The sequence below is a fragment of the Protopterus annectens genome, chromosome 16.part0 (genome assembly GCF_019279795.1).
Source record: "Protopterus annectens isolate FY-2018-M chromosome 16.part0, PAN1.0, whole genome shotgun sequence".
Taxonomy (NCBI): Eukaryota; Metazoa; Chordata; order Ceratodontiformes; family Protopteridae; genus Protopterus; species Protopterus annectens.
The window spans coordinates 769,037,060-769,063,689 of record NC_056750.1 but is presented as its reverse complement, the minus strand read 5'-3'; the positions used below and the strand labels follow the sequence as shown (position 1 = coordinate 769,063,689).

Below are 26,630 nucleotides of genomic sequence, written 5' to 3'. Positions count from 1 at the left end.
TATCTGTAATTTCTTAAATTTTAGCAATTTGCTGTCAAAGTCTTTTAAATTGGAGACGATATTTTTAGTAACCACGTTTGTCTCACCTTCGTTGTTATGCGAGTCAGCTGACCCCAGGTGCGGTGGCATTTTTATAAAGTCCATTAGTAATGGAACTATTGCCCTTTTGGCTGTCATAGGGGCATTCTGAGTATCTAGATTCAATTGTCTTGACTGTTTACAAGCATCACCATTCACTGTAGGCATACCAGGAGTGGGAGTGAGAATTGAAGCTCAAACTGCTTCTGATGCCAGGGCACTTCTATGGGATAGGCTTGTAAAGGCTCCAGGGCCATTAGCATAGTACACACACACATATGAACCCACACACACACACACACACACACACACACACACACACACATATATATATATATATATATATATATGTGTGTGTGTGTGTGTATATATATATATATATGTGTGTATATATATATATATATATATATATATATATATATATATATATATGTATATATATATATATATATATTTACTATCAAAATTTCGAATGGAAAAATAAATCCTGTTCAGAACACCAAAAAAAAAATGAAAGTAAAAATATACAACACAGCAGAATGTCGAATCTGCTGAACAAATTCAGCAGATTCGACATTGTCGCCAGACACATCACATGATGTCCTTATAGGAGCTCAGGTAATTGAAACTCCTATACCTCACATCATGTTTTTGGAGGGGCGCAAGCCCCCTGCACCTCACACCCCCTGTTAACTATATATTCCAACTCCGATATCGCGCTACAGTGAGAAAGGGATGAATTTCCCAAACCACACTGTACCATGATCTATATACACACACACATTTATGGTTTACTATCAAAATGACAAATGCAGATGCTCTGCAGATGGAAAATAGAAAGATGGATGTTCGATTTCCTGTGTTATTGAACAGCCCCATGTTCGAAAGTTCATACTGAAAACACTCAACACATCTAATTGCACATCCAAACTACCACAAAAACAAAGCTTGTTATATACTGCTTAACTAACATTTTGTTTTTCCAAGCACCCCCCCCATGCCCTACGTGATTTGAGGCCTGTGTCCCAATACTACATTGACATCTATGTTTACTAATTCCTAAGCTGCACAAACTTGAACAAAAGGTTACAGCTGTAAAACAAAAATAAAGCTTGTTTCTTTCTGTTCTACTTCTTAGACCAAAATAATCAAAACGCAGTATGCATAACAAATCCAGTTTTAACATAGTAAAAATGTTGATAACATAAACATTTGAACTTTCACTTGCAATATTTTGTCACAATAACAAGTCACATGATGAATGGCAGTTCTTCTCCAGTTTCTGTCTCCCTCAATGTATGTGCACTCCTGCATATAAAGCAGTATAGTTTCCTAGCAAACCTGCAATTTAAAGAAACGTTATATTCATTCAAGCACAGTACAGTGACTTGAAATTCTTTAAGTCATGTTGTTTAACTACTGTTATTCTTTATTCCTCTCCTGTAGAGACAATTGACTCAGAAGTACATACTTGAAAGATACACTGGGTTATGGAAAAAACAGTTGTCAGTAGCTTGGCTTCCTTTCCTATATTTCACAGAAATTATTCACAGTAGGTTCCTGTTAAAATTAGGCTTATGTTTTCTTCCTCCTCAGTAACATCACAAAAACAGGGCTTAAAAGAAAGACAGTAATAATGATTTCAGATTAAATGGTGCCATTGTGTGATATCTTTACCAGTGCCTCTTCAAAGATTACTGTGTTGTTTTTCAGCCCTGTGTAGTTCCTTCTTTTCTGTACATCTCCAGAACTCCTATATATGTAACTAACAGAAATGTTTAGATTACACCTTTTGTGTAGACCAAAGCATGCCTACAAGATTATGAAACTAAGAATTAAATATCTAAACTAAAACATAAATTAAGAAAAGTTAAAAAATGAACTGATATAAACAAGTCACTCGAGTTGTAACAAAGCCATAGCATAGGCTAAGCCAGCAGTATTACTAAAGGCTCCCTATATAATTACAGAAATTAATTTAAAGATAATTTTAGTAAGGTAAGCTACAGTGTTGGGTTTTCAGAGCTGAATATCACTGCTACATGTACATATAATATTTAATCAGTGTAAACAGAATGATTAGAAGTTTAGATATGGCCAAAGAGAAACATCAAAAAAAGGTAAATAATTTCTCCATATTCAAAGTAACAGCAGTATTTAATATATTGAAATAATTGGCAAAGTTGCTTTGCTAACACTAGGTGCCCTGGTATCCTCAACAGCTGGGAAAAGAAGCACTGTCACAGCATAATCATATCTACAAAATGCCCGCCAGAGCCCACAAATGGGCAACTGACACTGTAGGTTCTCTCCTTTCACAATCCTCCAGCTATGTTGGAAGTGTGAGAACATTTCTGCAGTCCTTCATTTCAGTTAAACCACATGATAACCAAATAACCATGCAATAAAATCAAGCTGTATATAGACTGAATATTGAAGCCAGATATTTGGAACCAAGTTTACTTTTACAGCATCATATGCTGTAGAATTAAACTTTACAGCATCATTCAAGTGTTCCGAAACATAAGAGGAACAAGGTTTTGCTTTGGAAATGTTTTTGCTTTCCCATTCATTTCTGGAGTTCAAAGTCATATAAAGTTATCTAACAGAATGACATGCAACTATTCTGTCCAAGTAATCACTGGATCATCATAAATAAAGTTCCTGTTCTTGTTCATAACAGTACAGTTAGTCACATTGCATTAAAAAGCAGAAGGATGATGGTAAAAAAATGAAATCCTGCACCTTAGCTAGGCTGCTTTGAGTACACTATTCACTCCAGACCTAAAGGCATGGCAAGGTGTTCGTTGTTAAGTGCTCATTAATTATGCGATTGTGCTGCAGTGTGTGTGTGTGTGTGTGTGTGTGTGTGTGTGTGTGTGTGTGTGTGTGTGTGTATACCTGCAGGCTTGCTCTTGATATCTGCATGTTTGTAAGGTCTTTGCTATGAAAAAAAACAACCTTTAGAAGCAGTGCAGTATGAGGAACATGTTAGATGCTAAACAGTTTCATGATATTTCCAGGAATACTTCTATTTCTACCTCCACTTTACATGCAGAGGCAAACTATATTCACATATTCTGTAGAATTTGATAAAGTCACTGGATATCGGCTTCTCCAACCAAATATAAAAGTACCTGCTTTTGCTAATCAGTATGTAATAATTTTAAACATTCCAAAATGCTGCATAGTTTTGTGCCATGATAATAGTAAAGTGAGAGTACCATCAGGTGCATATCGCAGGGCATTTCCAGATATCTCCCGTTCTCCTACGAGCCAGACATAACCCGGTCCTGTCATATTTAGCAGTGTTGCTGCTCTGTAGACACTGGCTGCGTCATCCTCACTGAAGGTAGGAACACAACACATAAGCATTAGAAACACTGTTTCGCACATTATACCACAAAGGCTGTTGTAGTTCCTATTGAAGATTGTTAGAGTGGCATGGAAATAATGACCACTAATCATTTTCCAGTAATTATTCTACACTTTAAGCAGTTTATCTTTACTGTGAACAATTCTTCTGCTGTCTCCTAACTCAATTAAATGATGTTAAATTTGTTTTGTTGTCAGACCAGTAGTGAGATGTCAGACAGGACAGTGTCTCTGTGATTATGATCATGTAAACAACACAAGGCAGAAAAAAAAAACACAATCAAGTGCCCATGCTTAGCACTTATAGGTTTCTCATATTCACTCAGGAATCTAGATTTAAAGAATAGGTCTCCATCTACTGAAAATATAGCTACCTGAAGGAAAAAAATTAAGAAATGTTGAGTGTAACAAAGAAACAAATTGAGCAAATGTATTCGCTATTATACAGACAGTTATCCAAATCAGTTTTTAAATGGTCTCCTTTTGCCATTTCAGCCCTGATATTTTCAAATTGCACTAATTTTTTTCCCCATTTACACTCATTGTATTCATCAGTCTTATGGTGTTGCATAACTCTTAAGTTTAATGCATGTTTCCTTGGTCTAGAACTCAGAGATCATATCTTTCTTTTACAGAATGTTACCAGTACATAACACTCGTATGTTTACTCATTTAGTATGCAAGAAAAAATATGTATATTCACGTAGGTGAGTGTGTGTGTGTGTGCGCGCGCGCGCGTGCAAGTGAGTGATAACCATGAACTACCGAGGTAGGGCTAGTCATCCAGTGGTGTAAACCTTGGATTGAGATGATTGTCACTGTTGAAGTGACACCCCGAACCCATGTGCAAAATGAGAAAAAGGGGTTGAGGGTGGATGGATATATACGCATGTGTATGTATACATGCACACATACATATTAATATAAGTGAATATGTGTAAATGTGTGTATGTATATATATATATATATATATATATATATATATATATATATATATATATGTCTATACTCAATGAGGAGTTGGCAGCCCAAAGCAAAAAAAAAACTCAACTTACTGAGAGCACTATACTTGAATACTGAATGCACATTGTTGAAATGTAAAAATGCTGACATGCTAAATATTGAGGATATATATGTTACACACACAGACATGCATATATGTGTGTGTGTGTGTGTGTGTGTGTGTGTGTGTGTGTGTGTGTGTGTGTGTGTGTGTCTCTCTCTCTCTCTCTATATATATATATATATATATATATATATATATATATACACGATAGTGTATATATATATATATATATATATAGATATATATATATATATATATACATATATATATATATATATATATATATATATATATATTTATACATATCTATATTGAAACAAAAAACTCCAGATAACCACCACGCTTTAAAAATGGATTTAATTAGACAAGCGCTTTCACGTAGAAAAACTAAGTTTTTTCAAGTCTTCAGTAAAGCTACCAAAATACCTATAAATTTTATAGTCAAGATTAATCAATTAAAATCAATTATACACATTATTTAAAAATCAAATTAACAATCAAAATACATCAGTTACGCCATATATATATATATATATATGAACCCCACTACTAACAGTGTGGTGAAAAGGGACTGTTTCCATAATGTGATGAGTTTCACTACAGAGATATGTTAGCCACAATGAGGAAGGACCTCATTACTGGCTAATTTGCATGTCTGTGAATTACCCTTAACTACCGCAAGTACAAATCAGCATTTTCCTGCAGTAGTTCTCACTAGTGGGCCCTGCATTCCATTGGCACTAGGACCCCATTACTTTCTGACATGTGCACACATTGAAACACACACACAACCCTCATTTACCAAATTGTACTCACAGACAGTCATCCCCACACTTACATACTTACCTTATCAATCCACTAACGAACCTCCCCCCACTGTGGCCTTCTAGGCAGGTATATATATATACACACACACACACACACACACACACACACACACACACACACACACACTCACTGACATTCCATCACTCATACCTCTGAATACACTCACAAATACAGCCACATATAAACACACGTGCATACACACTAGCATTGCCTGACTCCTAAACTACCAGCACTTACCTCTAACACAACTGGGTGAATGTCAGCTTTTAGCTGTGTTCATTAACTATAGTGATAAATGTAGCTTACACAGCTGATCACTTCTTTGACTCTCTTGGTTGCATAAATGCCTTACCACAGGCATTTCTCGGGGAGAGGAGGACATGGTTAATTGGTATATGCCACTCTCCCTGAATGCCTCACTAACATTTGTAGTAGGGTGCAGTGACAGCACACCCTTAGCTGTTCATCTGCTATGTACCTAAGGTGACTCACCTCTGATTTCAACCTCTGATGTTAATCTGTCAGCTAGTGAACCAAACTACAACAGAAAGCAGTCTTCATAAAAATAGTCCAAGAAGAAGGTCTTGTAGGATAATTTGAACAAATCCTATTCATGACATCAACAGTTTATATGCAGTACACAGAAACAGCCGGCACATAAATGTGATAATTAGGATTATGGCAAGTGAATAATAGAACTGGGATGTGATGGGTGGATTTGGTAATAATTTAATAAAGTCAACAAATTATTCCAGTGCTGCTATTTCATCATACCATTATAGCATAATTTTTGTGGTCTTTTTCTTACCTTATTTCTCCCAAACATATTTGCTGCCTTAACCATGAAAATGTGTTCCCCATTACTGGAGCAATAACACTAAAGGCCTGATTGTAATCCAAACTGCACTGAAGGATGGCTGTTTTACTGATCCTAAAGCTTCCCCTGGCAGCTGATATGTGGGACTGCTACACCTCCCTGTGCTATCATACTTCTCCCAACACATATGCTCTAAGTAACTAAGTGCACGTCCCTGACCCATACGTTGAATGTCTTGCACCACTCTTTCCACTAGGTGCCAGAACTGCAGTGGGATGACAACTTCCCTCCCCCTGGTAAAGGCACACTAGCATTATCCACCCCCCCCCCCTTGTTGATTCTTCTAGCATCTGAGTCATTAGTCAGTCATGGCTCAGCTGGGTTGCAGTTAAGGCTTTATCCCTAGGTTGCACTTAGGGCTTTATCTCCCGCTGCAGAACAGAACTGACTATTATGGTATAATATTAACCCTGAAATGTTCCAAGGTACTACATCCTGAACCAGTGATTCATGCAGTCAGAAAAAAAAAAAACATTTTTTGAAAACTTTGGCCTGAGTCTTATAATGCTAGTTCTATATTAGTTGTTTAAAGGGTGTGATAAGGATGCCAGGTAGCAATGAATAAAAAGTCATATACTAAAGGATGACTATGAGTTGGAAAGATGAGTAGGAAGCATATCAGACTACAGTAAAAGGTGTGCAAACTTTAAAGAGCAATTATATATATTAAAGAGTCTAAATGATCCAGATAATATCCTGCTTTGAGGAGACAGGGTTTCTTACAGGCAGTTTAAAATAGGTGAATTGCATAAACCCCTGATAATCATGATACTTGGAGATGGTACCTCCATCTCTGTCATCTTTTATTTTTTGAAAAGTGCCATTTTCCTGTACAGTAAGCTTTTCTGTCTTTTTTAGCTGCTGCTATTCTTGTCCATAGAGATCAGGGGTGTTGAAGTACAACCTTACCCTTTTAGGGGTTGTAGAACATCAGACTAGGTTGCTGTTCAATGAACCATAATCAAACATGCCACTTAAAAAAAAAACTTGTATTACTGCACTTTATATTCTCTCAGGCAATATCTCCACAGGCAAAGACATTTTGTATTTGGTAACAGTATATATCCCCCATGAAACTCTTATATTGTGTCTTTAACATTGACTGGCATTCCATACCTATGATCCCCCATCTACACTTCTTAATATAAATTTATAATGCTTTTCACAACCAATCAAGACCACAACTAGTTTTAATAAACACACCAACGGGGAGTCAGTTTTGGACTGGATTCTCACTTCTGATCCCAGTAACATTGCTTATAATGGCACTCTGCTTGATACTCTGACAGTCTCTCAACTTTTGCACCAGGTTCCTAAGCAACTAAAGATTAATACTTCAACTTAGTTTCTAACCTATCAAGTTTTATGAAAGACACAGTTTCTCCTCCCTCAAACTTTTAATTGGAGCATTTTAAAAAATTCTTCTTCTAGATGTTAGCTGTTCTAGAATTTAATAAGATTTTTCTCAACACTCTAAACAATCAAGATCCTTTTGGAAGGGAAGAAGTTTAAGTTAACCTTGTCCCTAGTTAACACTTGATATAAACAACTGATAAGAGAGGACAAACATAGAAAACATGGCGAAAGCAGAAATGCCATCAAAGCTTTCAGTACTTTAGACATCCGTGAAACCTTACAAAACATCATATGATCATGTGACAAAAAAAAGTATTTTAACTTACAGAAATCTCACCATAACACTCCATAACTTTTCAGGGACAATATAAATAACATTCTTAAATCCATGCAGATCATCCCAACCAAAGGCATTCCAAGCTAAAACAGTTAAAAGCACTGCACACAAATTTAACTTACGTTTTATAGACTGTAGCTTTCCTACTTAAGGGTGTCAACACTAATTCCCATTTGTCTCTTATCCTATGCTCACTAACTTCTCCCTTAAACAAAAGTCAGAGCTCTACAGTCAGAAAATGCATTCTTAAACTCAAACATACTAATCTATCATTGACAGCCTCCCAGTTGAATGCATCAGGCTTTCTGCTGTAACCTACTGAGTATCCATCCTTACAAGTAGAGCTATCAAATGATCCTGTTCCTTTTCTCTCTATATTTTGTTCTTGAATAAAGGTGGAAGTCCATTGATTTATCCAATAACCAGCCTATTGTTGTTCATCCTCTATCCAAAATGTTAGGAAAATGTGCACAAACACAGTTACTCAAATACCTTTACCTTTTCTCACCAACTTGGTATGGCTTTTGTCATATTTCTAGCATAAACATCACTCTAGTCAGGTTCTTAAATACCATGACAGAAATGAAGGCAAACTTTTTCTGTTTGTTCCTAGACCTGTCCTTTAACATCACCCCCTTGAAAAACTCTTAAACAATCTGTCTTTACTAGGCTTCTCTTAAACCTCTATCTCCTGGCTTCACATCTACCTATCCTAATCCAACAGATTCCTTTCAGTTAAATTGCAGAATAAAAACTCTTCCTTCGTGTTCCAAGATTCCATACTAGGCCCACTGTTGTTTAAAATATCCATAAATGATCTGCATACAGCTTCACAGTCAGGCCATGTTTATTCAATATGCTGACAATTCAACCCTCATCTGTTTGGCCGCCATTTTTCCTAAACGTCAAGAAATTATCTAGGAATGTTTCTTCTATATAGAATCTGTCTCAATACTACAAAAAAAAAAAAAACAATTAGCTCCAAAATCACAAGCCAACAATAGAACACCCTTTAGTATTGCTTTATTAAATAACACCAAAATCGAACTAGTCCCACACGCAAAAAATATTAGGTGCCATAATCAGTGACACATTAAGACTAGACCTCCATATTCAATGTGATGTTAAAAACCATCAAACCAAAAACTCTGTCTCTTATATAGGACCAATCCTTTTCTTATAAATGGCGGCAGGAAAATCTTGTCTTCAGCCTGTACACTTTCTTCCTTCTGTGATTTTCATATATCTGCAGTGTACTTAAAAAAAAACAATAGTCTTGAGCAACGCTTAATAAAATAATGAGATTTACTGATACTGATCTGCTGCATAATGCTGCTTATGGTAGAACTGTGTTGTCTGACAATTCAAAGAAATGTGTGACCATTAATACACAGAGCTGTTGTCTTTGCGCAGCAAATTGACATTTTCTGTGCTCAGCATTATGTTGAGTGCTGTTGGAAACATTAAACTTATTTCAGACAACAGCTTATGTTCATCATATTGATCACTGTTGCAGTAAACCTAGCTATATAGGTTATAAACTGCTAAAAATATAACAGCCAGCCAGCTTCCAAATCTTCAGGGCACCTTCCACATGCTTAAACCATTAGGCAGCTAGAGCTGAGCTGCCTAAAAACACGTTTAAGCTCTGATCCATTCAGAGCTTTCCTGCTGTTGATGAGAGATCTCATCTGCAGGCTTTCGAGGATCGACAGATAACCTGCTGTTCCTGTGCTAAACAGCTAAGTTTCATTTGGTGAAAAAGACTTCCACAGAAAATATTTTATTGTTTAAATGTACTTTGCTGAGGAAAGTTGTTTTTAATCTAGGAGTTTGTGTTTTAATGGACTGTCTCAAGACTTAAACTGCACTTTTAAATAAGAGCACACTTTTTTCCTTTTAGTTTAAAAGTTATTTAAAGTAGTTTAGAACCATTGTTTCTGTGGAGAAATTGCATGTTACATTTGAGGGCTGGCAAAGTGTATCAAAGTTGTTTTGTGAGACAAGTGACTTTTTGCAACATTTAACATTTTACTGGCTTTTGCTGCTTGTTTTCCATGGGAAGGAGGCACCATTATCAGCTTGACCATGGAAAAAACTACCAGTCACACAGCCAGTCCTTCTTCTAGCCAGAAAAAGAAAAAAAAGTTAAGCAAATAGCCTTTGCCACCACAGCAAGCTAACAGTTTGCCTCAGCCACAGGTGGGTGACTTGGCTGTGGCCAAAGGGTTCCTCAGAACAGTCATCTTTTACCCTGGAACCCTCTGGCACCTACAACCACTATTGACCAGGGATTAGCCACATCCTGTGTGACTGTTATGGTCTCAGAGTGGGTAAGGGAAAGACATTTTTATCACTCCCGGAAGAGGGATCAGGGAAGGCTTCCCTGTTTAGTGAGAATGTTGTACCCTTCCCTGAGGAAGCTACTGCTGCCATTAAAACACTGTTGGCCCCATTTTTTCATGTCAAAAAAAGAAACACAGAACTAAACATGTATTTACAAGGAAACACGAAACTGGAGCCTCCAAGTAGTAAAAACAGTAGGTGATTTAATCAAGGCAGTCAGCAAAGAGATAATAAAAGGATTAATGCTCCACACAGTAAAATAATGCGTTTTCGTCCGAGCACCTCCCAGGCATCTTCAGATAAAAAAACAGGTGTAATTACAACTCATATATCTAGAGCTTATAAATCAATTAAACAATTAATACATCATAATGATCTTAAAAAGTATTTTTACATACAATAAACATAAATAAATAACATTTGTAAACCCCACTAATGTGTAAAAAACTATGTGCAAATACAGAAAAACAGTCTTGAACCACATAATGTGAAAAAATGTTAAAATTCTTAGAGTTTGGCAGACCTTAATTTCAATAGTGGGGCCAGAGAAACATGGTCATTGAGACCTGGGAACTTGTTAGCTTCCAAGGTAACCTGACAAAAAGGTCTCCCTATACTCAAACTTAGTTTCCCAGGTTCCACCTCTAGCTTCCTTAGTTACTGAGTCAATAACAAAAAACCTAAAACTAGCTCCAGTACAGTCTAAGGTATATTTGAACATAGCAGTTTTGGAATTTTTATTCCTCACATCATTCATGTGCTCATAGATTCCACGTTTCAGTTGTCTTTCTGTTTTACCAACGTAGAATCCTTCACAAGACCCACAAACCACCAAATAGACCAATCCAAAAGAATTACAGTTAAAATAACCCTTCCCTGTCATATGTTTTTGTCTAGCTGAAAGATATAAGTCCTCACCCTGAAAAATGTAGAAACATTGGTTACAAGTACCAGCTTGATCCCAGCAACAACAGCCTTTGATTTTCAAATCCCAGTGCTGGGATTTGTCAGAAGAGAAATCAGTTGGAGACAAGAGGTATCCCAAAACTCAGGTCTTCCCTTTTACTTCCATGTTCCAAATAAGTTATTCACCACAGACAGCTAGGATTTTCTTTGGAGAGCAGTTTCAGGAGAGATAAACGTGCGAGGTGTGTAGGACACCAAGGAAAGATGCAAGCACATAAATATAAAAGATATGCTAGACCTGATCAAAGCACTCAACTCTCTGAATCATCTTTAGTCCCCAGGACTTCTCAAGTTGTTACAGGCAATGCCACAGTCATGTGTAACATCAACAAGCAAGGGAGAACTGTGTCATTCCCCATTTACAGGCTACCATTTTAGCTGGGATGTAGCTTCACAGCACATTCTCACCCTGCAGGTCTCCTATATTCCATCAGAGCACAATTAAGGCTATTACCATTTGTTAAACTTACCAGAAAAACACTATTCCAGGTAGGGTCAAGGTCCACTCTACTACAGTCTTGGCTTCCTCTGTGGCTTTTTTAAAAATGTTCTATTCTACAAGTATTTTAGAGACAGTAACTTGTACAGACTATTACAAATCACTATAAGCTTGATTCCTTCTCTAGGTCTAGATCAAGCTTTGCAAGGACCATACTGCAGGGCTCCTGGACTCTTCTCCTTCTACCTCCCAAATGTAATAAGCTAGGGTAATATACCCATATAGCTAAGGCTACTACAGCAGTGATCATTGTGATGAACATAGTACAGTTGTGTAAGTAAACTTACCATAACTTTAGATGTTTGAATGACAGTTGTTACAGTGGCCATTCCTTCCCTCTATCCCCTTGTTTTATGGTATGTTTATGCCAGGGTGTGGTTATTTATTTATTTTTATTCCTAGCGTTGTCCTTCCAGGGCTGAGCCTGTGTTAGCAGGACAGCTCGGAAGGGCTTGATGCCCAAACTTGTCTTTTAGTCAGTTCTGCTCAAGCTACCTGACAGTTGGGCATGTGGAAGGTGCCCAGAAGCTTTGGAAGCTGGCTAGCTGTTATATTATTGGCAAGAGATAACACATATAGCTAAGACTGCTGCAGAGACAATCATTTGAGCATCTACTGTTTTGTTAAGTTTCCTTACACAATTGTACTTTTTCCACAGAAAGAAAAAAAAATCAGTTATTTGAACTTTTGTGGATGCATCTAACAACTTTCCATGTTTTTTGAAAAAAAGTGCAATTGGTTTGCAGTCTTCTCTACACTTACTAAAATATCTACTTTAGTAATATGGAAAATACCAAATAATACATCTAAGTTCTGGCATTTAATCATCATCATTATTTGAGCCTTTTTCATTGTAGGTAATATATCTGTTTTGCTCACGGTTTGGGAACGTGCCTCATCTGACCTTGGGGTGTCATTTGAAACTCTGAAGACAGTAACTATGATCTGCAGAAGTGCAGAGGTACATGAGAGTTTGGAGATGTATATTACATGTGAGGTTGTAGAATGCCCTACTTTGAGAGTTGTGAAGTTAGCCTCTCCAGTCATTATGATATGGACACAACACTGTGGTTTTGGCTTTTACTCATTCTCTCTGAGAACTTACTGAGTTTCTCTTTTTGTCTGATTTACCACTCTGGCTATCTGTTGTCCTTCTCCTGAGCTTTGATTGCTCCATTCATTTTCCATTGGTGAGAATCCTACTGTCCAGTTGTTCTCCTGAGATGAGAATCAGGAACCAGAAACCAGCAGTGGTACTGTCATTGGGAAGCACACTTTGACATGTTCTGCTTTTTAATTTACCGAAATAGAGAAGAAATAAGATGGTCTGTTAGCTGAGTAGGTGTTTAAATCTGATGTAGGAAGATCTGGCTGTTTTCTTTTGTTGATATTTTAACATGTCAGCACTGACTGGGTTTCAGACTCTATACCAGTAGTTGTGGTTTGTTGGGCTCAGAGAAAAGGAAGAAGATATGTCTTTTTCATTTTTTCTCTCATCTCTGGGGTTGTGCAGTCTCATAGTTAATATCTGTAAAATTTGAGAGGATAGGGTGTTGCCTCCACACCAGGAGGTAAGGGGATTGACCTCTTAAAAATGTTTTTGTGTTTTTTGTAATCTTGGGAATATCACTGTTTTGATCTTACCACTTCCCAAGTGTTTAGACCCTTTAGTTTCATATAATAAGGTGTCAGTTAAGCAACACATGATTATTCGTAATGGATCCACCATCATCTGCAGTGATCTGGAATTTTCTCCTGTAAGCCCCACTATCTCCTGCCATTGCTATGACATAGACTACATACTTGCCTTAAAATGCAGACATGTTCCTATACATAATGTTCCATGTAGTGGCACTACCAGCTCATAATGTAATCAAGGTTTGCAGTCCTTCACTGGATGAACTGAGGCACCTTTTCCCCTGAGGCAAGTAAGTCAGCTTTAGCTACTTCTTTTTTTCTACCTCCCAACAGGGCCGGCCTTAGCTGATATGGCACCCTAGGCGAAGTAGTGCTTCGGTGCCCCTTAAGCCCCACCCACACCATACTCATGAACCACCCTACAAGCCACGCCCACAAGTAGGTCACTCCCCAAAAAGGCCACTTCAGTCATTCACTCCCCAAGAAAGCCAGTGCAGTTATTTCCTTTAATTATTTAAATGCATAGAAGAAAGGATACTTTGTAATGTAGTTTAAACTGCAAGTTAAGGTGGAAATTTCCTTTAATAAACCTGCTTTAATCTGTTTCTCCTTCACACATACTTTATTATAAAAGTCCTGTCTTCAGAAAATAGAAGCCCACGTGCCTTGGTTCAAAGGGTTGCTTAGGTTAATCTAAACAGTTTAATTTACTCTGGGGTAGGCGAGCAAGCCTTACAGCTCAGTGAAAGTAGAACAGCAACCTCTCTCCTCCCTGTGTACAGAAGCTTAAGTCTGGAACTGGGTGTACAAGTGATATGACTAACAGATGATATGAGTAGGTTATGCAGAAAATGTATATATACTACTTGCGCCTGCGTCTATGCAAGTGGAGAATAAACCCAAAACAAGCAGGTTTAAGCAAGGATGTAGATAGACATAGTGTAAAAAGATTATATATTTTTTCTGAGCATCTCTTGGAATCTTCAGCATTAAAAAAACATAGACTATTAGAACTGTGTAAACTAATATTTACAGTATAGAAATATACAAAGAATGCTTATATGAAAGTAGTGTATCCCTAAAATTTGCTTTTTGTGTGTATAAATGATAACAGTTGAAAATAACTTCCCCTCTTCCTATATGTCTGGGGGTAGCATTTTGAGGGTCAATTGCATTTTTAAATGACGGGTGATGGTGGGAACAACAACATTAGGTTTGAGTACAAAATGTAAAGTTCTGCTTGCTCCCCTGATTTGAATGAGTGTGCCTGTCCTGCTCTCCATGTAATAATGCTCTAGCGTATACCTGGTTGTGTATGTAACCCTCCTGACTCAGTAACACAATTACACAACAATGCAATTGCGGGAAATATTTTGAGGTTAAAACTAGGGATATCAATAATACAGTGAATTTAGAAAAGTATTTCCATCCTGATGAACCTACAAAAGGATTGCACAGACAACATCTTTACTGGCAATACTCACTTGGGTAGTATACAAGACTGTCCAGACTTTTACTACTTTTTGGTCTTTTGTTTAATTTCTCTAGATTTTTAAGGTGACATAAACTGAAACCATTCCTATCTCAAGGCATAATTAAAATTCATGAAATCAGTTTTGCTTCAGTGTTTCATTTTTTCCAAAACTATCCTTCAGATTCCTAGATGTCAGACATGTCCTACTAATGCAAAAGCAATGGTGGTAGGGATATTAAAGTGGTTTAATCTAAGTAAGCCCTCTGTATTATACTTTCAAAGAATAGAAGAAACGGTTTTTATGTAATTCATGTGCATACCTCTCAACTGTACAGATTTTCGCAGAATGTCTAGATTTTTGCCTCGTATTTTTGGTGTGTTCCTCCTAAAATCTGTACCTTTCTGGCAAATAGCTGAGGATTGAAGTCATTAAATAATGACAAACATTTGAGTTTAAGACTTCACATCCTTCAGAAATTCATGCTAATCCAAATAGGCATCTAATTAACATAAACATTGAATACCAATGAAGGGATACAGCCCAGAAATACATTTAAAAACATAGAGTGACAGAAAAGAAAAATATAAGCACATTATCAAAGAAACAGCAAAATCTGTATCGTAAAATTCTACCACATAAGGTAATTTATTTATGCTTCTAACAAGGAGAGATGTAAGATCTGAATTATTGGTGCCACTATGGCTTTCTGTGTACTAGAGTACAGGGGGATTCAGAAAATTGTGTGAAGGTGCAAATTAAGACTGGAAATGAGAACATACCTCCAAAAATAGGTACATCATGCCCAGGGGTTAAGCACGACTGAAAAAGAAACAGGTTACGTTCTTCCATAATACTGACCGTTGGGAGCTAAGCTGAACAATAACAAGTATGAAGCTCTAATGTCTGCCATTATAGACTAACCTTAACAGAAAATCAACATGTTGCATGGCACAATATAAGGCGCAGCTGGAGTTGTCCTTGAAAATTGTCGACAATTGAGAGGTATGCTTAAAGTTACTGCTTTTTTTTTTTTTTTGTAATGTTGACAATGTTTGCAGAAATAAATTTACATAAGGTGACTAAACGTGTTTTAGGAAGACCTGAAGCCTATATATGTAGCCTTTATGTATGTATGCAATTAATGACTTACTAAACGTTGCTGTTTTGCCACAAAAACGTCACAGGGGAACAGAGGAAAAATATCTAGATTTTCTGAAAAAAGTATTCCAGGAAATGCATATAATTCTGTTAAAGTAAGTCTAAAAGCAAAATTCCACCGTCACGCGTACCAGTCAGACAAATCAAATTTAAAAAAAATGCAACCAAAACCCAGGAAAGCATAACCTCAGAAAAACACTAATATGTTTGTCCAAGTTATCAGTGCGCTACAAAGTGGGCGGAATGGCAACATACGAATAAAGTCAGTTTTTTTTTTAACTGTCCTGGCCAACCTGCAGCTGTAAATGGGAGGGCACTCACCCCTCTCCCTCATGGTTCCGGCTTCCAATTACACTTGAACAAGATGCAGAGAAGAGCGCACACTTTCTTAATACATGCATAAATATAAACTGTGCCCTTTAAGAGACTGGCCTTTACGGCGCCCTAGGCGGGCGCCTAGTTTGCCTATGCTTAAGGCAGGCCGTGCCTCCCATATGTCAGCTATTTCAGTGGCCAAACCAAAAGTCAAACTGTCTATTGCAAAATCTAGCCATTGAACATTTAGGACACTGAGCTGGTTCAGTTGCTAACTTTTTAATAAAGCTGAGACAATGCTCATAGAAACTGTTTAATTGTTGCTCTTAACTTTTGCAAACAGTGCAGCTGTAGCTCGATGGTCTTTTTAAAATAAATGTTCACAAGTGTAGAAGTATGTCTGCTGGTCTTTGCTTCATTGTTTTATTGCTTTCTTCACACATCTTTTGAAGAGTCTGACTACGTCATCTGGAATATCTTTACGACTACTGTATTTATGATTTATCTCCATGTTGTCATGTTGTATTTTATCCTTAGTTTACTGTCATGACCTTTTCTGATTTTGAGTAATAAGTTTAATTTCAGATTAGGTTTAAACTCCAGGTTATGTTTAAACCGATGCAGTGGGTTTGATTGTACATTTGTTAGACTGAACATTTTGTTAGGAGGGGTGTTGTTTTGAAATGACAGTTCATCTCAAGATGATGGCAGCTTTGAGGGTGAGATCGCTACATAGTAGGGAGTGGGAACTTACCCTGCCTCCACTTTTTTTGTGATCTCAGCATTGGTGTATATAATTAGCGTGGGGAGTGGGGGCACAGCCTCCTACATGGGGGTGCAGGAGGGCTTATCACTTGCAAAAAAAACAAAGATTTCTTTGTTTGAGTTTTACATGTGCAGAGGCTCATGCTTGGCACATGCGTACAAGCATATCAGTTGATTTAATTTTGACTGGTTTTGGTCAATGTAACGTATGCAGATATACTGGGTTGGCGATCTTGTTACATACACCAATTCTTTTACTCTAAATCAGGAGTCCTGAAACCATTAAAAGATTGTGAATCAGTTGCAGTGAACTAAATGTAAATTACAGAGCTGCAGATCACCAGAGCTGCAACCAGATGTCCATCATTTCCACTGTCTCAGTGGCATTTTGGGGTTTTTGTCAAGGTAACCTAGTACTGCCCAGCTTTCAAAAGCTCAGACTCCTGTCCATCTGTCTTCCTGTGACAGCTGATTGACTGAGCGTATCCTGAGAGGGAAGACTTCAGCTGTCACAGAAAGTGAGTGTTCAGTCTTTTTCTGCCATTCAAAGAAGAAAGTCCTATGATACTTCACAGAATCCAGAGCTATTTTTACAGCCTACTTCTCAAATAAACACAATTTGATGATGCACTTCTTTCATTTTATTATTAGATTTTTATTTTCTTTTTTCTTTTTATGTTTATTTTAAATATATAAACAAAGAAAAGGACAATAATCCACAGAATAAACACTCAATCAGAAAAATAAAATAGAATAAGACCAACAAACAACTGAATGAGCGACCAAGGCAGCATACACACTCTTACTTTAAAACATTTATTGACACACTAGAGGCAAGCGCTTTCACATAAAAATGCTTCTTCAGACCTATACAAACAGCAAAAAATCACAGCCTGATATACACTCTCTAAAATTCAAATCATCCAATAACAAATCTCACTTAATTAAGTTCATAATAACTTCTTAAAAACACAGCACAACCTAAAATTACATATATAAAAAAATATTCAAAAGCACAAATAACAACATATGCTTTTAACAAAGCATAAAAAGTCAAAAATAAAAAACAAAAAATATATATATTATCAAATATTAAAATATATATAAAAGTATATAAAGAACAATTATTTAGGTACCTTGCGTTTCTTCAAAAAGGGCTTAATAGAAGCCCGCTCATTTAGCCCAAGACCTCTATCAGCTCTTAAAATAATCATCCAATTGTTTTCTTTAAATTCAGTATAGTTACGTATGTCTCCCAAACGTACACTTGGGGTGATGATGTCTATCACTCTAAAGATGAATCAGTGCAACTCTCCATGTCCCATAACATGTTTGGAAAGGGCATTGCTAACAATGCCCTTCCTAATACTGTATACATGTTCCCTAATTCTTTCACGTAGGGACTGATTGGTCTTCCCTACATAAAATGAACTACAGATGATGCACTGGGCAAGATATACATCACTGGATGATTTACAGTCCGCATTCACATTAAAAGAGAAACTTCTATTTATATCTGGATGATCAAAAGTCTCAGACACATTAATAAATTCACAAAAGTTGCAACCTCCACATGGCACAGTGGTACCTGTTCTAACAAACTCATTATTCAAGCTCCTCTCACTACAAAGTATTCTCTTTAGATTCATTTTATTCCTGAAAATAAAAGACGGACTAGAACCAACAATAGCACCTCTTTCAGGGTCCACTTGTAATATGGACCAATGCTGTTTAAAAATATCACAAAGAGTTCTTTGATCTCTTGTAAAAAATAAAGGGATCCTCACAAAATCAAGTTGTTTGACCACAGGGGATGGTCGTTCCACTAACTCAGCTACCTTTGGCCCATAATAGGGAGCTGCTATCCCTTTTCTAAGGGTACTCAAATCAGACCAATTAACCAAAATTTAATTTACTGAATACCCTCTTGACACTAGCCTCTGCTGCAAAGTTCCAATCTCTGACTGAAAGCCTTCAAGAGTGGGGTTAAGTCTCGAGGCTCTTATATCCTGGCCACGTATCAAATTACGAAACACGTGGTTAGGGTGCATACTACATCGGGTGAGTAGGGTGTTCCTAGAACAACTTTTGCGATACACTCCCATGTTAATTAAAGACCCTGGAAGTTTCTCAACAAATAATTCTAAGAACTCAATCCTCTCCCTTGAGGAGGTCATAGTAAATCGCAAACATTCACAGAGATTATTAATCTGTACAAAAAAAAGCTTCTAACTCATCAGATCTACCACTCCAAAGGAGGAAGACGTCATCGACAAAACGTCGATAAAAAATGACATGACTGATAAAGGCCTCTACTTTAAACAAGACTTCATTTTCCCAATGTGCTAGGAACATATTGGCGTAGCTATTGGCACACAAAGTTTATTATTGTTTTATTCAAGTCATTATTCACAGAAACATGGCAGAGACTGTTGTTGATTCCATTGAATTGGATTATGATCCGGCCAGAAGTGGCAGACTTGATATAAATCTATCGCAACATTTTTCCAAATGCTTGGAGAGGAGAAAGATCGGAAGCGGTTATTACCTCTGGAGATCAATGATGTGGTCACCAATGATGTCACCGATGCGACTCGAATGCGTGAAGAGTTACAGCAGTATATGGAAGCCGTTGAGCGTGATTTTTTGAAGCTTAAGATGCTTCAATTACAAAGGCAGCATTTTGAGTATTGTTTAGAAAAGAATATTGTTCCTCGAGGACTTCGAGTCCTAAATATGCCTACGCAAGGGTGCCAGTTCCCAGAATTGCTGACCAGGTGGCAACGCTTGAATTTAGAGGTGAGCACTAATTATATGCGTTTGTTAATTGAGGTCTTTGCTCCAGAGGAGGATAGACTGAGACGTGACTTAAGACTTAAACAAGATCTTCTATTTGCCAAGTACTCCAGTGAGGTACTTAATCCTATGCTGGAGAGTGTTTTTGATGGAGTGGCTGTGTTTGAAAGAAAGTTATTACAACAGAAGAAGACAAAAATATTAAGGGATTCTAATGATTTTAGAACAGGACAGGTATTTGTTTGGTCAAGGCCTGAGGTAACTTCGGTTCCCAGAGTGAGTTCTAAGGGAACCAGAACTGCTGGTGAATCAGCGACTGCTGTGACTGTATCCCTGCCTGTTGGTATTCCTTTAACTGAAACTAGTAGTTCTGTGAAAGAAGGGAATGGAATCTGGAATGGTTCTGCTGTAGTGTGTGACGAGAATATCACTTCTATTGTTGACTTTGGTTCTAAAGAACTTCCTGAACCTTATGTATCGCCTGCCTTATCTTCTAATGTGTCTAACGAACCTTGCTGTGTTGCTGCTAATGATGATGTGCGAATGTGTAAGAGTGTGAGTAATGGCTTTTCGGAACAGAATTTGTTTCCAAAGGTATTAATCAGTAACAAGCCTGAATTTGATAAAGCGGTTAGACCGAAAGTAAAATTAAATGGTGTTAATGCTCAAAATGGCACTCCCCTTGCTGGCACTTCCTCTGGTGACCTTCCTTTTCCGTTGCCTGTTCGTTCAGAACAGTTTGGGAGACGGAGCAGGTCCATGAGTCGAGGATGCCAGAAAAGGAAGTTATCAGGGGAACAGTGCCAGAATCAGTCCCTGAAGAAGATTTGGGGGAGAATGTCAACTCGTTGATTGTTAGTATCTCTTCATATTCTTTGAATCAAGAAGAGTGTAATGTGTTATGCAAGGGTTTAACTTTTATTCCTTCAGACAATAGTAAGTTGACTGACACTATTTTGGACTTGAAAGTATTTTGCAGGAATTTGATGTTACGTTACCATTATGGCAATAGTTCATCGATTGGTAACACTGATAATGTGCATCAACGTGTTTTTGAATTTAGACCATTAAGTACTTATGTTCCATCTAATCACCCTCTTGTCAAGGCTTATTTAAAGCTAACTGAGGACAGTATACATGATTATTATAATGAGTACTTAGGGAAGTACAGACCTGGGAGGAAATTTAACCTTACTCTCAGAGAGAGGCAGGCCTTGAAGAAGTTAAAGGAGAATTTGAATATCAGCATTTGACCTGCTGATAAGGGGGGTTCAGTTGTTGTAATGGACAATGAACATTATATTAATAGCATGAAGGTTATGCTGAGTGAAGCTAGTTTTTTATCAAAAAATAGGAATAGCTGAAGTTTATGCTATTATTAGTGGGATCAAGCAGTCGGTGCAAGAAGTCTTTGAGATCGGTTTGATCTCAGAGGATACTTTTAAATTTTTTATGGTATCTGATCCCTTGATCCCAGTTATTCAAGGACTTCCTAAAGTCCATAAACATCTGCTCAACCCTCCTATGTGTCCGATTGTCTCTGGAGGTGGCTGGATTACAGAACCTCTATCTATATTTATAGAGAAACATCTGAGACCAGTTATAAGTTTAAACAGGACAGTATTACAGTATTCTAAACAGTTTCTTTTAGATTTGTATGAATGTATCCAGATCACTAAGAATATAGAGGGTTTGACTTTTGTGACGATGGACATTCAGTCTTTATTTACCATGATACCAAATGAACTAGGGCTTTGTTACATACATGAATATTTGAAGTCACATAGTAATTATGAATCAGTCAAGGTTGAGTTGTTTCCTTTTGGAAATTATACTGGAAAATAATGTTTTTATTTTTAAGGATGAATTTTTCATCCAGAGACACGGCGTAGCTATGGGCACTTCATGTGCCAATAGCTACGCCAATATGTTCCTAGCACATTGGGAAAATGACGTCTTGTTTAAAGTAGAGGCCTTTTTCAGTCATGTCATTTTTTATCGACGTTTTATCGATGACGTCTTCCTCCTTTGGAGTGGTAGATCTGACGAGTTAGAAGCTTTTTTTGTACAGATTAATAATCTATGTGAATGTTTGCGATTTACTATGACCTCCTCAAGGGAGAGGATTGAGTTCTTAGAATTATTTGTTGAGAAACTTCCAGGGTCTTTAATTAACACGGGAGTGTATCGCAAAAGTTGTTCTAGGAACACCCTACTCACCCGATGTAGTATGCACCCTAACCACGTGTTTCGTAATTTGATACGTGGCTAGGGTATAAGAGCCTCGAGACTTAACCCCACTCTTGAAGGCTTTCAGTCTGAGATTGGGACTTTGCAGCAGATGCTAGTGTCAAGAGGGTATTCAGTAAATGAAATTTTGGTTAATTGGTCTGATTTGAGTACCCTTAGAAAAGGGATAGCAGCTCCCTATTATGGGCCAAAGGTAGCTGAGTTAGTGGAACGACCATCCCCTGTGGTCAAACAACTTGATTTTGTGAGGATCCCTTTATTTTTTACAAGAGATCAAAGAACTCTTTGTGATATTTTTAAACAGCATTGGTCCGTATTACAAGTGGACCCTGAAAGAGGTGGTATTGTTGGTTCTAGTCTGTCTTTTATTTTCAGGAATAAAATGAATCTAAAGAGAATACTTTGTAGTGAGAGGAGCTTGAATAATGAGTTTGTTAGAACAGGTACCACTGTGCCATGTGGAGGTTGCAACTTTTGTGAATTTATTAATGTGTCTGAGACTTTTGATCATCCAGATATGAATAGAAGTTTCTCTTTTAATGTGAATGTGGACTGTAAATCATCCAATGTTCTATAACTTGCCCAGTGCATCATCTGTAGTTCATTTTATGTAGGGAAGACCAATCGGTCCCTACGTGAAAGAATTAGGGAACATGTATACAGTATTAGGAAGGGCATTGTTAGCAGTGCCCTTTCCAACCATGTTATGGAACATGGAGAGTTGCACTGATTCACCTTTAGAGTGATTGACATCATCACCCCAAGTATACGTTTGGGAGACATACATAACCATACTGAATTTAAAGAAAACAATTGGATGATTATTTTAAGAGCTGATAGAGGTCTTGGGCTAAATGAGTGGGCTTCTATTAATCCCTTTTTGAAGAAATGTAGGGTACCTAAATAATTGTTCTTTATATATTTTTATATATATTTTAATATTTGATAATATATATATTTTTTGTTTTTTATTTTTGACTTTTTATGCTTTGTTAAAAGCATATGTTGTTATTTGTGCTTTTGAATATTTTTTATATATGTATTTTTACATTGTGCTGTGTTTTTAAGAAGTTATTATGAACTTAATTAAGTGAGATTTGTTATTGGATGATTTGAATTTTAGAGAGTGTATAACAGGCTATGATTTTTTTGCTGTTTGTATAGGTCTGAAGAAGCATTTTTATGTGAAAGCGCTTACCTCTAGTGTGTCAATAAATGTTTTAAAGTAAGCGTGTGTATGCTGCCTTGGTCGCTCATTCAGTTGTTTGTTGTTCTTATTCTATTTTAAATATATACTTATTGTAATATTTTATTTCTGCCCATCTTTTTAGTAATTCCTGTGGGATGTGATGATTGTAGCAGTGTTTATTTGGCTTCTACTTTTAACAAATGCTTGTTTTTACTGTTTCTGATGAAAATTTTAGTATTTCTCTGAGAAATGCATTATGTTTGTGTGCTGTTAGATACTAGAGACAGTGTTGTGAAGTCAGAACCACAAATTAATCGTTCTTGCCTTTACTGTTGTTATTCTGTTGTATTTTCAGCTTTTCCACAAACTGGTAAAAGGTCAAAAAACACAAAAAACTCAAAACTTGCTGCAGGACACTGTCTAACAGTCACAAGCTGGAAAAAACAAGTTTTTATTAAGCACTTTTCATCTCCTTAGATAGCGAGACTTCTTCAGATAACCAACAATATACTCTTGCTGTTTTATGTTCAACCCTCCCCAATCATTTAACATCTTTAATTAAGTCACGTTAACCATTTCACTTCCACATAAAATTCTATCTTATAAAATCACATTCTAAGATGCTATTGATTGCCCACATTTTCAAAAATTAATAAAATTAGTAAAATTCATTTATTTCATGTAAAACTTTATCTCAACAAACTTTTTAACTTTAATATACACAGTATTGAGGCTACTTCGTTCAAACCTGGGAAGTTGCAAGCACTTGTTCGTAGCTGCCATAAATGTTCCATTCTTTCTAGATTCAATGTTTCGGGGCCCCCTCTGTAGTTATAGTTTGGTCTATACCTCTAAAGTTAAATTTATGAATTGGATTTTCTATGATGTGCCTTGCTAAGGCATTCTCCTGTTTACCTCTATTTATGCTGTAGATTTGTTCGTAAACACGTTCGTTTAGTTTTCTGTCCATTTTCCGTATATAAAAGGCTGGACATTGTTGACACTAGGCTAGGTATACTATTGATCTTGACTGACAGCTTAATCTATGTTTGGTTATGTATTCTTTGTCCTTCACTATAAATTTCCTACCCGTTGTCATGTGTTTACAATAGTTACACATCTCACATTTATACATCCTGTAATGTAATGGACCTTCTTAAGTAACATTAATAAGTTGGAATTTAGGAGAGATTAAAATTTCCTAACAGTGGACGTTAAGGACTTGTATTCGTAAGTTCCTCACCTTAAAGGGATAGAGTGGGTGAGCCAGATACTTAGGGAAAAAGGAGCACCAAGAGAAGAAATTAGCTTGGTTGAAGAACTGCTAGATATAGTTGTATCAAATAATTTTATAACATTCAATAACAAATTATTTCTCCAAATGATAGGGGTAGCAATGGGCTCCCTTTATGGAGCTCGTAATGGCTCACCGGGAACATGAATTTATAGAAAAAGTAGATGAGGTTAAAGACAAGATTTATTACTTTATGAGATTTTTGGACGACATCTTTATGATAATTAAAGGAGAGAGGGATTCAGCTGAAAAATTGGTGATGTATTTCAGTAGTACTACAGAATTCCTATATTTTACATCAGATTACCAGACTGAAAAGATAGTATTTTGGGATGTAGAACTAAAAAAAGATTTGGTAGAAGAACAATATAAAGAAACATACTCAAATGCATACTTACACTTTTCTAGTTGCCATCCACTACCTCAGAAAAAATCAGTAGTTAAGGGGCAGTTAGTACGAGCTGCCCGGATGGTAACTAGGGATACAGATTTTGATTTAGAGTATAGGGCACGTAAAGGATACCTTTGCCCTACACAATTTAACAATAACTTATGGTCTGGAATCCAGAGAAATAAGAAATATTACTTTGAAAAACTGGGAAATACTAAGGAATGACAAATTTATTAGACAGAAAGTGCAGGCCATACCACAGATTATTTACAAAAGGGGACGTAATCTTAAAGAACTTTTGGAAAGAAATGGAGAGGAATTTGTTAGTAGACAAGGTATGTATAAATGTGAGATGTGTAACTATTGTAAACACATGACACCGGATAGGAAATTTATAGTGAAGGACAAAGAATACATAATCAAACATAGATTAAACTGTCAGTCAAGATCAATAGTATACCTAGCCCAGAGTCAACAATGTCCAGTCTTTTATATAGGGAAAACAGACAGAAAACTAAAAGAACGTGTTTACGAACACATCTACAGCATAAATAGAGGTAAACAGGAGAATGCCTTAGCAAGGCACATCACAGAGAATCCAAATCATAAATTTAACTTTAGAGGTATAGACCAAACTATAAGTAACTACAGAGGAGGCCCAGAAACATTGAATCTAGAAAGATTGAAACTTTTATCGCAGCTACGAACGAGTGCTTGCAACTTCCCAGGTTTGAACAAAGTAGCCTCAATACTGTGTATATTTTAAAGTTAAAAAGTTTGTTGAGATAGAGTTTTATGTGAAATAAATTAATTTTACTCATTTTATTAATTTTTGAAAATGTGGACAGTCAATAGCATCTTAAAATCTGATTTTATAAGCAAGAATTTTATGTGGAAGTGAAATGGTTACTTTGACTTAATTAAAGATGTTAAATGATTGGGGAGGGTTGAACATAAAAAGGTAAGAGTCTATTGTTGGTTATCTGAAGAAGTCTCACTATCTAGGGAGACGAAAAGCGCTTAATAAAAACTTGTTTTTTACAGCTCGTGACTGTTAGACAGTGTCCTGCAGCAAGTTTTGAGTTTTTTTGTATTTTCAGCTTTTGGTAGGAAAATATCATAGAACTTGGATTTTTTTCGGTATTTATACATTATTTACTAAATGTATCCATCTGAGATATCTGTTTTTAATATCAGATTGCAATATTTCCACAAATGAAGTTATCTGAATGTACTGTGGAAATTTTACTCTCTGACAAAGAATATAGTTTATATTGATATTAAATTTTATTCTGTGGCAGTCTGACATGGTTAAAGTGTGTGGAGTTGAGTTTTAACAGTGGTTTTGCACATTGGTTGTTTTGGTATTTGTACTTTGAGTATTGGAAATTCCATAACTTCTGTCAGTTGTAAAATAATTCTGAACACATTTCAAACTGCAGAGTTTAGATATGTGGGGACATACTTATTACTTCAAATCTTAAGTGCTTATTGTGATGCATTATCCAGTGCTATCAGTTTATTATACAGTCTGGTTGTCTGTCCCCTGACTTGATAGATCCTAAGCCTGCTAACCCTCAATCAAATTCGGTTGCACCTCAAAAGAAAAAAAATATATAAAAATATGCCTC

At 36.6% G+C, this 26,630-nt stretch overlaps 1 protein-coding gene across 6 annotated transcripts in view; it reads right to left on the bottom strand.

Moving 5' to 3' along the window:
* The window catches only part of GRIN1 (glutamate ionotropic receptor NMDA type subunit 1), a 2,709,836-nt gene that overhangs the window by 2,020,197 nt on the left and 663,009 nt on the right, over positions 1 to 26,630 (bottom strand). For all 6 annotated transcript variants that reach the window (XM_044058780.1, XM_044058779.1, XM_044058782.1 and 3 more), the window contains one exon: positions 3,303 to 3,424. In XM_044058780.1, the coding sequence (XP_043914715.1) occupies positions 3,303 to 3,424 (122 nt within the window). The remainder of the gene's footprint in view (positions 1 to 3,302; positions 3,425 to 26,630) is intronic.